The sequence below is a fragment of the Leptodactylus fuscus genome, chromosome 1 (assembly GCF_031893055.1).
Source record: "Leptodactylus fuscus isolate aLepFus1 chromosome 1, aLepFus1.hap2, whole genome shotgun sequence".
Classification (NCBI taxonomy): domain Eukaryota; kingdom Metazoa; phylum Chordata; class Amphibia; order Anura; family Leptodactylidae; genus Leptodactylus; species Leptodactylus fuscus.
This window is the reverse complement of record NC_134265.1, coordinates 111940798-111957130: the sequence shown is the minus strand read 5'-3', so window position 1 is coordinate 111957130 and position 16333 is coordinate 111940798. Positions and strand designations below refer to the sequence as shown.

General features: G+C 42.0%; 1 protein-coding gene across 1 annotated transcript in view; it reads left to right on the top strand.

The window, feature by feature from the left end:
* The first annotated feature begins 5691 nt into the window (after nucleotides 1-5691).
* Nucleotides 5692-16333, top strand: part of LOC142193702 (serotransferrin-1-like) — a 31952-nt gene continuing 21310 nt past the window's right edge. The window contains exons 1-5 of the mRNA XM_075262698.1: nucleotides 5692-5811; nucleotides 9414-9571; nucleotides 12637-12736; nucleotides 13201-13377; nucleotides 14008-14170. Coding sequence (XP_075118799.1) covers nucleotides 5748-5811; nucleotides 9414-9571; nucleotides 12637-12736; nucleotides 13201-13377; nucleotides 14008-14170 — 662 coding nt within the window. The 5' untranslated portion in view covers nucleotides 5692-5747. The remainder of the gene's footprint in view (nucleotides 5812-9413; nucleotides 9572-12636; nucleotides 12737-13200; nucleotides 13378-14007; nucleotides 14171-16333) is intronic.

Below are 16333 nucleotides of genomic sequence, written 5' to 3'. Positions count from 1 at the left end.
AATGTCCCAAATCGCTCTGACAGATTCCCTTTATGAAATAGGAAATTTAAATATATATTTCTGTGTAAAGCAAAACAAAATGGTCAGGGACCCCAAATTAACAATATAAGGTATTGTAAATAGTGCAAAATCGTAAGACTACGTGCCCAGAGTTTTAATACAGGTCAAGGCTGCTATCTAGAATGAAGGATCTATACTCACAGGATTGCCAGAAGGTAGGTATAACATGTGTGAGAAATGGTGTACCTGCCACCCAGAGGAAGACAATGCTGTGCCCCTGGGTTCGCTGTTGTGAGTGATTTGTGGCCACTCTTGACCAACAGACAGGATGATGGAAGAACGTTGTTGGAATATCAGTGATGCATCTGAGGAAAATGCCTTGTCAAACAACACTAGGCAATGTAGTCTCCTATGACAAGAGGTAGGAGGTGCCGATAAGTCAGTAGGACAGAGGACCATGGGAAGTATGGCCTCTATCATTTATTCAGCTCATCTCAGCTGTAGGGAAGAAGATGGGTACCATTGGGCATGTTTGGATGCACTTGTAAAGAGAGAGGGTGCATGCGTATGCTGGAGGACCCGTTGCTTAGGGTTAGTGTACTAAGATTAAAAGTAAACTTTAGAAAAGGAAAGGGAGAAGTGGAGTAGAAAAAGGGAAGAAAGAGAAGGGGGAAATGAAGAGAAATACCGTATATACTCGAGTATAAGCCGACCCGAATATAAGCCGACCCTCCCTAATTTTACCACAAAAAAACTGAGAAAACTTATTGACTCGAGTATAAGCCTAGGGGGGGAAATGCAGCAGCTACTGGAAAATTTCAAAAATTAAAATGGCCGGAGTTTTTGGGTGCAGTAGTTGCTGGGTACTGGGGAAGGGGATGGGGGTGTTTTGGTTGTCTGTCTGCCCCTTCCCTGAGCTTCAGGACTGGGTTTTTTCTTTCCCCCCCCCCACTTGGAATTCAGTCTGGCTGAATATAGGGTATCTGCAGTGCTTCTATAAACCCCTTCCCGACGGAACAGGAGCACTGCAGATCTCCTATATTCAGTAGACCGGGCACTTTCAGACACAGGGATACCTAATGTGTATGCGTTTCACAGTCATTTTCTACTTTTGTATGTATTCTAGGAAAAGGAGTGTTTTAGAACTTTTATGTTTTTAAAATCTTCTTTTTTTTTCTTTTGCACTATTTTATGGGAGATTCTATACATTAATATTGTGGCTGATCATAGACCCTCCCTCCTTAAAAAAAAAAAAAATATTTTTTTTTTTTTTTTTGCTGACTCGAGTATAAGCCGAGGGGGGCTTTTTCAGCACAAAAACTGGGCTGAAAAATTCGGCTTATACTCGAGTATATACGGTATATGGTAACCTGGAGCTGAGCAACGTGTTCTCCATAAACCGTATTTAATGGAACTAGAAAAAAAACATAAAATTCAATTAATGATTGTTATAGGACTATACATTGTCAGGTGACAGGCATAGTGCTGGATTCCTGATATGTCAGCCCCAGATTTGTGACCTATGTGTGGTCCAGGGCGGGTCTTGAGTAGGCCTCAGCTGAGGTGTGGGTCCTGGGCTCGTTACTAGGCCATAAAAGTCTGCAGAGCCTGCATTTTAGGGCAGATCCTGAGAGCGAGAGGAGGTGCCTGGGTGTGTCCTGACACACTGAAAGTCTGTTGAAACTGTATTGCACTATTGTTGTTTGCTCGTGTGGTTGGTACTAAGCCACACGTACAGTTAGTACTTTATTGTTTAGTTAGTGCTCAGACAAGCAGGGTTTTTGTTTCACATTCTTTTGCCTGAATCTAAAGCTGTATTTTATTTTGCTCATTTTGTGCCTGAAGTAAAGGTTTATTTATTTTGCTGTTTTTTCTAAATAAACCTGTTTGCTACCGATTTTGTATCCCTGTCTCTGATTGGTTGGATCCACAGCATTGATGTTACCTTCCCCACAATATGTAAACATTATATGAACTTTAAGTAGGTACTAAATCAAAAAATAAAAGAATGTTTTCTTTTTTTTACATGGTGAATTAAACATGTAACGATATAATAGAAAATTTATTTACTAAAACTGTGAATCTCATAATCCGAATTTAGACCCATGTGTTCAAGTGTCTGCAGCCAGTCTATCCAATAGGCTGCACATAATTTCAAACCTGGAATTTTGTCATCTCTTCTTCAGGGAACAGAAATCTGTTCTATTGCCTGAAATTTTAGTTGAGAGTCTGCGTTTGGCTTGATGAAAGTGAAATGGGAGCTGGAGAAGAGGATTATTTGTACAAATTGTTAATTTATGTTTGGAAATTCTATTTGGTATGGTTTGGGTCGAAAGCACTAGAAAATGGTTTGAGAGAAAGCACTGGAGACTTGTAAAGTGGCCAGCAATGAGTCCAGACCTGAATCCCATAGAACACCTGTGGAGAGATCTCTTAATGGCAGCTTGGAGAAGGCCCCCTTCACATCTCAGGGACCTGGAGCAGTTTGCCAAAGAAGAATGGTCTAAAATTCCAGCAGAGCATTGTAAGAAACTCATTGATGGTTACCGTAAGCAGTTACTCGCAGTTATTTTGTCTAAAGGTTGTGCTAACAAATATTAGGCTGAGGGTGCCAATACTTTTGTCCGGACCATTTTTGGAGTTTTGTGGAAAATGATCAATGATTTGACTTTTTTTTCATTCTCTTTTGTGTTTTATCATTGCAAGCAAAATAAATGAAGATATTAATACCTGAGAGTTTGTGATTGCAATCATTTTCTGGAAGAAAATGAGTATTATCTGACAGAATTGCAGGGGTGCCAATACTTTTGGCCAGCACTGTATATGGAAGGCTGGATGCCCACATTGTCTCCAACAGGCACTGGAGGAGCCTAGGAACAATTTGGCTAGAGTGCTCTGGGTATAGTCCTATCTAAAACAAGTTTAGAATTGGCACACTTAGAGGTCTTTAGGGCTCTATCAAATGTAAGAGAACATTGTGTCAGGGAAAAGGTTTGACTGAGGTCCAGCTACAAGTTCCATATGTGAGCTTTCATAAAAGTCTCACCTGCACCCAAAAACCCGTTGTGATGAATCGGACCCCAATCATGGTTCTCAGCTATATGTATAACTATCTACAGTATGTATTGTGTTGACTGACCCTCAACTGTATATCTTGGTATCTGGTCTGTAATTGCCCTCTGCCTCAGATGGACTCCCTCTCACTGATTAGCAGGATGTGAGAGATAGAGTCCACATGCCCTAGCCTAATTACTCCCTGGAAGTGGCTTTGATCATCCCTTATTCCTAGCAGGGGGCCATCTTGGCTTAGTGCTCTGAGAGTTCTCCTAACACCTTGTTGCAGACTGCCTGACTCCACAAAAACTTCAATCAGTTATGGGATTTATGAAGTTATTGTCACAGGAAATTATGATACAGTCATGACAATAACTTTCTCCTGTGCGCAGGACCAGGCCGCACGTTTCGAGCCCAAGCACTACCCCATCAGAGGCCTAGGAGGGGTTCCAGCACTGAACTTGTTACCCATAGGGAATTGGGGAATTGTCCTTGGTCTTTACCTGATGGGGAGTTCGTGAGGAGCTCCATCATGCCCCTAGCCAAACAGTGGGTTCACCTGACAAAGCGTTATGGCCGTTTATAGTTATTCTGGTATAAGGTGAGGGGGCTGAGTTGCCCACCTTGCTGACCTCATTGTGGGAGGGGGCTGAGGGGAGATATATTGTCACCCATGCCAGGACCCTGGGGGTTTGTGTTCTTTGTTCTTCCTGGTCTGCTGGCATGTGTCACTAGGTGCTGTAATGCTGTGGAAACTGCTCCCTTGGACTATTGACTAATGCCTATGGAAATACCATGCACCCTGGACTATCCTGTTAATGGGGTCGTCTAACCCTTTCCATCTGTGGACTATTTAAAAGGACTCTAAAGCTATGTGCCCTGGATTTCATGAGTGGAATTACGGAGATCGAATCTGGTATTATAACCCTGTTTCTAATCTTTTATTCTTTTTATCTTACTGCACTGTAACATACATTCTGTAACCGTATAAGCTTGTAACCGCCAGGGTATATCTTTATATATATATATATATTCTGGCTGACTGGTATCGACCATCTTGGGTTAATAAAACTTTAGAAGGCTCTTCTTGTATTATCCTATAAGGCCCGGTCCTTTCTCATGCTGTGAGATTGGACGGTATAGATAAGAAGGTGATCGCGGTTTTTGCGACAAAGTGGTTTTGGCGAGACGTGATCCATCACAACCGTTATAAACTTTTTAGTGGGGAAGAGAGGTTCTGGAGAGCAGTGGTCTCCAATCTTTTTTGCACAAGGGACTGGGTCAAGCAAGACCATTTTTCCATGGCCCATTAGGGTGGGGCAGGGGATGGGGCTATGGTGATGTGGCATAATAGGTGTGCTCCATCATGTGGATGGGAAGGCTCTCTTCTGGGATGCTTTGCAGGTCAGGCAGACTTCGGAGCGGACATGGCAAATCGCTAGACATTGAGGCTGGATACTTTGTGCTAGGCCACATTGCTATGGTACTGTGTAAACTATCAGGTAGCGCGCATCCAACTCTTCCCTTAACTTACTTGTGAAATAGCACATACTATGAATTTCCTGCACTGTCTTCCTCTGAACCGCCATTTCTCCCACACTTTATGCCTATCTTCTGGCAATCTGGGGAGTATAGATTCTTCAATCTAGTTAGAAGCCTTGTTCTGCATTAGAAATCTGGGCATGTAGTATCATGACTTTGTACTATCTGTATGTACAATACCTTATATTGTTACTTTTGGGTCCCTGACCATTTTGTTTTGCTTTACACAGAAATATATGTATTACCAATCTCTTTATTCATAACATGGAATACAGATTTTTTGTAGATATAAAATCTCATACGTTACATGTTTTTCTTCAGATTGTGTGTTAATAAAATACCCTAAGAGCAAATCATATATACTGAGTGCCAGAAAGTTTCTGTATTATATGGTAGGGAGTGAGGTCCTTTTTGAGAACAAAGTCTTTTTACAGAGTGCCGTGCTACAGAATTACCTACGAATTAATATTTTGAATCATTTTCCAACCTTGTAATGTGTAGGGAATGCTTGGCCACTCCCACTGAAATTGTAGTATTCTTTACTGCTGCTTGCAGCACTTTTCTCTCTGCATGTTTCGTGCAGACCGGAAACCACACGAACCCCGTTATAGTCTATGGGGTCCGTGTGTTTCCCAGGTAACCACTTTTTAATGCATATAGGTTCCACTCCCCGAATGGAATCTTGAATGCTGATATGAATCGGGCCTAAGGAGAGTAAATATTATACTTCCTGTAGGTAAAGGGACTGTGTGCTAAATGGACACCTTGTTACATGAGAGACTGTTTAGTTGTTTGCACCTGTTATACTATTACATGTATATGTATATATGCTGTAGCACCGTGTGTAAATTACCCCTTTTGTTGCTGGATTTTCATGGAGGCTGTTCTAGGAAAAAGGCCCCTAACACCTAAAATAACTAGTAAATAAAACGAATTTCTGCTTTAACATTCGGTCGTTGTGTTGTTTGTTGGACATATCAGACCAGTAGTGTGTTACATATGTTATTAATGTGTTCCATGTGTAGCCTCGTCTCTATTTCCCTCCTTCCTTGCTATTTTTGCAGCATCTTTCATTCCCCTCCCTTATCCTGTGATGGACTTCCAGTACCTCTCTTCAGCAGAGCAGCACGTGAGCTGATATCTCCACAAACATGCATGTTTTATCTTTTCTGAGTGCCTTTTTCTGCTCTGCCATGGTTCACCACATGGCTTCAGGTGGGTACAAGATAAGTACATTACTTGGAAAGTATGCACAAGTGTCTTCCAACTATATGATTGCAATTCTGGATATAAACAGCCACAACACAGGCAGGAAGCTGACCGCAGTCCATGTGAACACAAATCACTTCATTAGGCAGTTTTGTTATGTTTTTGTTATGACTTAGGGAAAGCGGTTAAGCAAAATTAAAATTAAGACTACAATGTGCTCCTCGAGGCAGTGACATGTAACAAACAGCATGAGTACTAAAGGTATTATAATAATAATAATGCAGATATAGTTCTGCACACGGGTGCTGATAATGCAGATAGTTGCTAACTCAATCATGACGATTCAGATTTCCACAACTGTATGCTGATATTTTTGTTTTGTTTTATTCTTTGGAGATTTATATTTGACATTTCTACCTAGACATAGATAGTAGATCAACCAAAATAAAAGCTTTTGCTTGTACTTGACAGCAGTTGTCCTATCTATCACATTTATTATTTATGTAAACTTCTAAAATGTGTTCTACCATGTTGGAATATTTCAGATTTCACATGGTTGAAAGTAGTGTGCCGACTTTAGGGATGCTTTTATATGTTTATATAGTGATATAACCTAATGCTCCTGCACCCAGTGTCCAAGGGACACACTGGACCCAGCATACAAAAGCTTTAACTTAACCTTAAATAATTCAACTAAGTATGTACATAAATTATACTACTATACATTTTACTTATACATAGTAATGCTATGCCCTACACATAACTGACTCCTATATTGTACTTATAAGCCTCAGTTCACCTGTATTGTGGCCTCCATTTAAAATGGAAGCCAAAATGCAGTGTTCGATCTGTCATACAAAAGATAACACCAGTGCTTGATGTACCCCATTGGCTTACCATGGAATCCATTAAAGTCTTGTAAACTTGTAAAATCTGATTTATTCCTGTCACAGTTTAAGCCATAAATCATATATGATTATCTAATGAATAATTCAGCTAGTTGTACCCATAAATAGTACAGCTAACTTATTCCCTCCCCCAATCTCTTATTTATCCCCCTTACACCACTCCATTCCACTTCTTTCCCTTTGCCAATATTATCTTTTTCTGTTTCTTTGTTGTTGTTGTTTTTTGGGGGGTTTGGGGAGGTGTGAGTTCCATCCTAGGGACTCTGTTTCCTTGATTTAGTTTTGTTGAAAACTTAAAGGAATTGGCCACCTTCAGACCAATACTGAGAGACAAATGTTATGGTTTGTATAATAAAAAGATATACAATTTTCCAATATACTTTCTGTATTAATTCCTCACAGTTTTCTAGATCTCTGCTGGCTGTCATTCATTCTGTTACTTGTAGAGCAGTGGTGCTCACACTTCTTAAGCATGTGAGCTACTTTTGAAAACTGGCATGTCAAAAGATCCACTACCCACTTCTTGTGGGTTGGGCTGGGCTGGCCTGTGGGTGGGGCTGGGGCGTGTCTGTGGGTGGGGCATGGGCAGGGTCGCACGGAGCATGAGAGCAGGAGACAGCGGCGTTCTGTGGCTGCCCAGGGATCACCATGGTCATGTGATTTACGGCAGCCCCACCTGCCAGTGTCCGGAGATGACTCTCAGCCTGCGCTGTGAAGAAGCAGCACCCCGGCTCCCTCCATCCCAAAGAGCGGGCAGCGCGTCATCCCCCGGAGCTGCTGCTGCCCGGCCTGCAAGTGTCCGGAGTTCTTGTTCACAGCGCAGGCTGAGAGTCGACTCTCAGCCTGCACTGTGAACAAGCAGACAGCGGGGATCCCGCAATCAACTCATACGTCCTTTGCGATCGACCGGTAGATTGCGATTGACGTATTGGGCACCCCTGTTCTAGAGGATAAAACTCTGACCATGGTCATGTGACTTACGGTCCATGGTCATGTGATAAGCACACAGGTGCCGCTCGTTATAGTCACAGCACAATAATCAGACATCTGCCTGGTAACGAGCAGTACCTGTGTACTCATCACATGACCATGGACCGTAAATCACATGACCATGGTCAGACTTTTATCCACTAGAAGTAACAGAATAAATGACAGCAAGCAGAGATCTAGGAAACCGTTAGGAATTGATACAGAAAGTATATTGGAAAATTGTATATATTTTTATTGTACATTTGTTTGTCAATATTGGTCTGAAAGTGGCCAACCCCTTTAAAGAAATAGTAGAGCTAACTAATCACATAAATAATAAACCAAATGATACATATAAATAGTATTGCTGTCCATAAGCATAAATGCTAACTATGATTTACTATACTTTACATAGAAATACAAACACATATATAGACATCACACTCACATTCAGTTCACAAATATCACAGACAAACATATTACACACAGATGGCAAATTACACATAGATGGCAAACACACAACCCTTCTCTTCAAATAGTTGAAGTGTAGATACCATGTTGGTAGTTCATAAGCTTTAACATTTTCTAATGTAGCAGATAAATGGCTGAGTAGAGAACAGAATCCTGTATTTTTCACTTTACTACTAAATTTGACTTCCTACTTCACCGATTGATGACCCGAATCAAGTTACAACTACTGGCAAGAAGTATCAGCTGTTGTCACTTAATGGAGGGAGGGGCAGCAAGATCTACCCCAATGGGAGACTAAAAGAATGCAGTTATATATTTTATGTTTGATGCAGAGTTTTCTTATATCACTCTCTTTCATCTCTGTTACTCACTGTATCTTAATGAAATCCAGAAGTGCCTGTTTGCTATAAGAAAAAGGTTTTCTCTCGCTCAGAGAATAGATTGCTAAGATTGTAATATAGAACTTTTGTATTCTCTATATAAGAGCAACTCCTGCCCTAGTGTACTCAGTCTCTGATAAATAGCCATTCCTTTAATAGGGTAACCCCTGTATAACCACAAGTGATCAACAGCCTTGGACATATTGGACTGAGCAAAACACTTTGTGGATCAACTTCTGGCTTTGAAAGGAAAAAAAAATTACTGAAAAATTTGAATATTTCTACAACATGATGGGGGATGGGGGTTCCAGGGCTTGCTTCTCTTTATTTTTTGTCCTCAGGATGTCTTGGATCCACTCTTAAGGGAAATAGAGTCAAAGGGAATTCACTATTCATGTAAAAAAAAGTGTGGTCCGTACTTTTCCCCATAGATGGCAAACCCAATCACTGTATTCCTAGGTGTCCAAATCACACTGATTCCCTCCAAATTCTACTCAACTTCAGGAATGGGTTTTCTTCGCGTCTTCTTCTGGCAGTGGCTTCAAACTTCTAGGCCTTGGGCAGCCGACTGCGCATGCCTGCCGGCCACACAAAAATAGCTGCTTACAATACTGTGTAAGTGGCCATTTTCTTTTGAACTCTGGGGCCCGCCCCCAGTGCTGCGAGAGAACTCATTTGCATACTGACGAAAACTGGATTATATACTGAACGGCGGCGTGGAGAAGACATCTAAAGGTAGGAGAAGAATAGCCTTTCTTAAGGCTATTCCTATGTGTTAGGCAGAAAAAAAATGAGTTTTAATGATAGGATCCATTTCAACTTCACACTACAGACAGTTCTATTCATTTTTTTTCCTTCTGCCCCCAAACTCAATATCAAGGGAAGAAGTTTCGCTGGTGCACCCTATCTGATGGGGAGCAGAGAAAATGTTCTAACCTGGCCCGGACTCTTCAAAATATTTTGGCTTCAAGTGACCCATTCTCTCGAGTATCCTGTGTTCGAGCTCATAATACCCAGGACTGCATGACCAAAATTAGGGTAAGAGGAATCGAATTTAAAGTGATTGACTGCTGAGAGCTGAATGAAGTACATACTGGACTTCATTGATCATGACCAAACCATTACAACCAATTACCATGCAGCTTTAATTTTTGCATCCTCTTTGAGTATTTTTATAGTATTAAACATGAATATCTATACACATTCAGTGCTCGAAATATTAGCTAACTGATGTGCAAAGCAAAAATTCTGGCAATTTCTAATTTTCAAAATACACCTTTGAAGGAGTTTCCTGGGCTGGGGGTGGCCATTTTTTAACTGATGACATATCCTCTAGACCAGGGGTGCTCACACTTTTTCAGCGTGTGAGCTACTTTGTTAGCTGACCAAGGCAAAAGATCTACTAGGGTGGGGTCGGGGTGGGCCTGTGGGTGGGGCCGGGGCGAGCCTATGGACGGGACCAGGCGTGTTTGTGGGCGGGGCAGGGCATGTTTGTGGGTGGGGCAGGGCATGTGGGCGGAGTCGAACGGATCGTGAGAGCAGGAGACAGCGTGTTCTGTGGCCGCCCAGGGATCCCCGGTGCCTGTTTGTTCACAGCGCAGGCTGAGAGTTATCTCTGGACACTGGCAGGCTGGGGCTGCGGCAGCCCCAGCCTGCCAGTGTCCGGAGATGACTCTCAGCCTGCACTGTGAACAAGCAGACACCGGGGATCCCTGCATCCCGCGATCGACCCATACGTCCTTTGCGATCTACCAGTAGATCGCGATCGACGTATTGGGCACCCCTGCTCTAGACTAATGATCAGTGTCAGATTGGTGGAGGTCAGACACTTGACCCCACAACACAGATCAGCTGTTCCAAGCAGCTTTCAGTACCAGAACATGAAGAAAAAAAAAATTGATAGTCTTCAGTAGTTGATACCTTTTTAATGGCTAATAATGATTATGAGTTAGCCATTAAAAAGGTATCAACTACTGAAGACTATCAAGTTTTTTTTAATATTTCCTACCCACTGGCTAACACGGTACGAGAACAAACATTTTCCTTATACCAGAACATATACAGAGGGCAGAAACAGAAGCAGAAGGCTCAATTAACTGTATAGTGTTGGTCCTGGTGTGCCATAGCTCTGCCCCATTCAAGTGAATAGGAGCAGATCTGTACTACAGTGGATGGAACCTTCCACTTCCTGTCCCATTCCCTTTATAGGTTTCAGTGCCTGGAACAGTTTGCCTAAATCAGTTGATTTGCATGAAGTTTGGGTGTCGGACCCTACAGATCTGATGCTGTTGATCAATCCTGAGAATAGGTCATCAGTATCAAAAAATAGCTCTCATCCTGGGAATATAGGTGAAGCAATATTCACTGCTGTGTATAGCTATAGTACAATTTCGATATGTCATTGACCAAATACATAAACTCATTTTGGCAAACTTGGTGTAATAACTGCTTTTAATGCACCTTTCTAAAATGTTACATTTTTCAATGGGGGAAGTTATCAAGCATATTTTGTCTATTTTCTTCTAATTCTGATGGGTTTTTTTTAAATAAGTTTTATGCTTTGTGAGCAATGTATCATGTGTTTGCATCAATTTTGAAGTCTTTTACACAAGACTCATCACTTTGCTTTTTTTTTGTCAGGGAAAGTGGGCAAGGTTTATCTGTAGCAACATTTTACAATCCCCTCCACACAAAACCATGTACATGTAAGTGATAAGGTATGAAGGAGCTGAGCCCTCTTCATACACAGTGGATTCTGGCTGTATAATACAGCCATCACCCACTGCTAACAGCTGTTAACACTTTAGATGTCATGGTTAAATACAACTGTGGCATATAAAATGTGCAGGTGCCATGAGCGCCGCCATGTTTTACCAATTGCCGCCCTCTGGAACGTCATCAGAGGGCAGTGATTGTTTGCCATGACAGCCGGGAGCCCACTGAATGCTTCCAGGCTTACCATTACTATAGTTCTATTACATGCTATCATGGGCAAACCCTAGGACCGTGATGGCGAACCTATGCCCAGCAGGAAGATAACATGTGAACAAACACAGAGGATACTGCAGCAACCAGAGACACCTACAAATCACTCCAAACACTGCTAAAGGTATATGGCTGTACTTATTAACCCATCACTAGCAGTAACAGACCTTTATAAAATAAAAAGATTTTTTGTCTGGAAAACCCCTTTAAGGTTAAGGCTTCACGTTGCGGACAAGCAGCTTTTTTTTGTTGCAGATTTTGTTGCAGTCTTTTGAGCCAAAGTCAGGAGTGGATTCAGCAGAAGGTAGAAGGTATAAGAACCTTTTATATATTTCCCATTCCTTTTGTAGCCATTCTTGGCTTTGGCTCAAAAAACTGCAACAAATTCTGCAACAAAAAAAGCTGCGTTTCCACAATGTGGGGCCTCAGCCTAAAGAAGGATGCCCCATCGGCTTACTAACCAGAAGCTATTGATCATGGTATCTGAGGTTTATTCGCTGAAGATAGTCCCAGGTCCAGGCTGTAAAAAAAAACCAAAAACAACATACTCGCTTGTCTCTAGTGCTCTGGTGTCCCAGGCCACTCTTCTATCCCATGCCACCCTGGAGCAGGAAGTCCCTGCTGCACATGACCTCTGAGGAAAGGAAAGGTCACAGAATTTCACTTGCATACATCACCTGTGACATCTCAGCTCCTTTACTATTTTCGCTGAGCCGCTGGTTGGCCTCTGAAGGGTGCATATATTCGATAGAATACCTCACCAGTATAGGAATGCGTTCGAAGCGTTTAACCCCTTGTGTTTGGCCGATTACACGCATTCCTATGGCGGCGAGGTATTCGATAGAATACTACTCGCTCATCACTATATATATATTTATTTATTTTATTTATTTTTTCCCCACCTTTCCTGCCCTCCAGAGAATTTATTTTCCTGGACAATCCCTTTTACTATGCGATCGCCACAATGTAAAAGTATAATACAGAGAGTTAAGAAGTTAAAACGCCATAAAAAAATGGGCAACTGCAATCCAGTACCTGGGCAATGTAATTACCCAAAATCTCTGACAGCAGTGAAATGACAATTTCCTTTCCTCATACTGTTATACCTTTGTTCCTAGGGCAATAAGGCAGATGCAGTGTCCCTGGATTCGGGTGATGTTTATACTGCAGTCAGTCTTTACGACCTAGAAGTTGTGGCAAAGGAAGAACATACTGAAGGTAACCAGTAGGTTACAGAGCTGGTTATTTGTCCAATTACTACAAAATAGAAAAAAATAACTTTTTTTAAAAAAGATTATGCTATTTGGAAATAGATACCTAGCACGTTGCCTGTGTATACAGAATATATTTCAGTGCATGCCTCTACAGCACTATAGCAGTGGTTTAAAGTGGCTGGAGGAGGTGATAGACTCCCTATAAACAATGTAACCTGAGTTTGGATTGGTTTATATGGGCGCAAAGGCATTTTCTCTTTTAGATAGTATATAAATAGATATATTAGATAGTATATAATAATACTGATAAAGAATTTAGATTGTGAGCCATATATGGAACAGTGACCACAATGTCTATAAAACGCTGCAGAATATTTTGGCGCTATACAAGTAAGAGAAATAACAAAAAGTGTCATGATATTGTAAATATAAAAGGTGCAGATCAAACCATGGTCTTGGTCTTTCTAGGGTATTGCGTGTTTGCTGTAGCTGTTGCTCGTCGAGGTACTCTGAACATCCGTAATTTAAAAGGGACCCGCTCTTGTCACAGTGGAGCCAAGTGGACATCTGGATGGAATATACCATTAGGATTCCTTCTCTCCAAGAACTTGCTGTATTGGGATGAAGAACAACCTTTGGCTAAAGGTAAAAGTGGAATTAAAGGGGTTATTCTAGGTTATTTTTATTTGCAAATACATCCACAGCAGTGTTACTCACTGTTCCCTTGTGTACCCTTTGCTTGGCTTCATTTTACTTGCTGCTTCTTGTATCACTGTTATTTGCATGCAGTGAATATGTGGACAAACTACATTCCCTATGATTCATCTGTCTGCTGTCACTCTCTATGTACCTCTCCTTTCCCCACTCGCCCCTGCAATGAAATCACAGGTAATAAGTCACTCCCACTTCCAAATTCACTTGCTGCTAGAATGTTTAATTTGCAAGCACACTCCCCATCCCCCTTCTAGCAGCAAATACAGGGAGTGGGAGCAGGCAGATGAATCATGGGAAATATAGTTTATCCACAGATTCACTGCATGCATATAACGGTTATACAAAGATCAGCAAGTAAACTCAATCCAGGCAAAGGCTGCACAAGGGAACAGTGAGTATTCAGCACTGCTGTGGATGTATTTGCAGACAATTTTTAGAAGCTGGATAACCCCTTTAATTCTATGTATATTGACATGACCATGTCATTCGTCCTTTGTCCTACTATTATTGCTATCCATGGTTTGTCTAAATGGAAAACATTTTCCTTTTTCTCAATCTTAGTTGTCAGTACATACTTCAATGCCAGTTGCGTACCTGGAATTGGAGTTTCTTCTCCAACCTTGTGTGAATTGTGTCAAGGACCAAAGTCTTATGTACGAGAAAAAAATTACTTCTGTGAAACCAGCAGCAGCGAGCCATTTTCCAACTCTGATGGTGCTTTTAGGTATGCCTCATGTGAATGTGCTAAAAACTCAATACTTAATTATAGAATTTAATGCTATTTAGCAATAAACTATTGATTACATTTGTAAACCGGGAATGTTTCATCCTCTTGAACAACACACCAATATTCCGTAAAATCTAAATAGATATACCTAGGAGGAAATATTGCTATATAATGTAAAAAGGGCCTTTACAATAACATGAGCATTGCTTGCAAAGATAATTAACACTTAGCCCCTTAGGTCACAGGTAAAAAGCACCTTAAAGGGATTCTACCATTAAAACCTTTTTTTTTGTGGATAAGATGTCGGAATAGCCTTTAGAAAGGCTATTAGTCTCTTACCTTTAGACGTGGTCTCCACTGCGCCTTTCCTTAGAAATACCGGTTTCTACCGGTATGCAAATGAGTTCTCTCGCAGCGATGGGGGCGGGCCTCAGTGCTCAAACAGCGATGGGGGCGTCCCCACCACTGCCAGAGAAGCGTCTCCAGTGCCGCCTTCTTCTTCGTCCGCAGCGTCATCTTCAATGTCTTCTTCCGGCGCAGGCTTGTAACTTCTAGGCCTCGGGCCTTGAGCAGAGCAGACTGTGCAGGCACACAAGCCACGGGAAAATGGCAACTAACAATACTGTGCAAGCGGCCATTTTCCCGTGGCCTGTACACCTGCACAGTCTGCTCTGCTCAAGGCCCTTGGCCTAGAAGTTACGAGCCTGTGTCGGAAGAAGACATTGAAGATGACGCTGTGGACGCAGAAGGAGGCAGCGCTGGAGACGCTTCTCTGGCAGCGGTGGGGACGTCCCCATCGCTGTTTGAGCGCTGGGGCCCGCCCCCATCGCTGCGGGAGAACTCATTTGCATATCGGTATTTCTAAGGAACGGCGCAGCGGAGACCACTTCTAAAGGTAAGAGACGAATAGCCTTTCTAAAAGCTATTCCGAAGTCTTATCCACAAAAAAAAGGTTTTAATTGTAGAATCCCTTAAAAGGCCCCATTCCCACAGAGTAATGCATCCCATTGATTTCAATGTGTAGCGTGCGTAAGCCGCCACCCATGAAAGTCAATGGGATCTGCTTTGAAGCGCCTCGTTCTGACTCGTGTATACGTGTCTAAATGAACGGCACATTACTCCGTAGGAATGGGGCCTAAAGCCGGGACCCCACGTGGCATAAATAATGCGATTTAGTGCTGCTATTTTCAAAACCATTGCGGGTTTGGAAATCCCAGCATGTCAATTATAACTATGGAAACTCTATAGGTCTAATTGAAGCAAAAAGTTGTGCAGATTTTCTTTGAAAAGCACTGCAGCAAAGCGATGCATTTCCAACACTCTTTTTCCACTATGTGGGGTCTTAACCCAAGGCTGAACCCCCACATGAAAAAAAAAAAAAACTCGGCATTTTACAGTCTCTGCAAAGTGGATGGGATTCTAGTGAATTGCAGAAAAATACCCCCAGTGGAAATGCTGCAATTTCTAAGACTATCGTGTTTTTGGAAATCGCAGTGTGTCAATAATACCTACAGAAACGCTTGCGGTTTCCATATAGGTGTAATTGAAGCATATATTCCACAGATGAAAACTCTGCCAGCTCTCTGTGAAAAGCGCTACGGGAAAAACTATGATGCATTTCTACCACCGTTTTTATATCCAATCGACTATTCTAGACATACCTTTTGCTCATTAATCTTCCCAGCTCTTTTTGAATTAGCCCACTTTTATTGATATACTAATTAGCCTTAATGGAGCACCCGGAAGTCTGTGTGATGTTCTCTGGGCACCATTGTGTGATATGTGTAAAGAAGGGGGGAGGGGTGGAAGCCATATCTGCCTCAAAATCCTGACCAAAAAGAAGGCTCCTATTGAAATCAATGGGAGCCACTCAGCTCTTTTTTTCCAGGAGCTGGTTTGTTCCGGCTTCCGGAAAAAGAAGCGAGATGCTCATTCTTCAAGCCGATTCGCCTCGCAATTCCCTCTTATCCGGAGCGGAGTGCGCGACTGGATGCCGGTGCCTTTCACCAGCATTCAGTCATGGCTACCCATATTTTGGACCGGAACCTGAGGTGGCCTCTGCCTCAGGTTCCGGTCCAAAAACCCCATGTGCACTTACCCTTAGGGCAATTTTATACATTGGAAAATGAAGAGGAATTTGAGATAGACCTCCTCAGATTC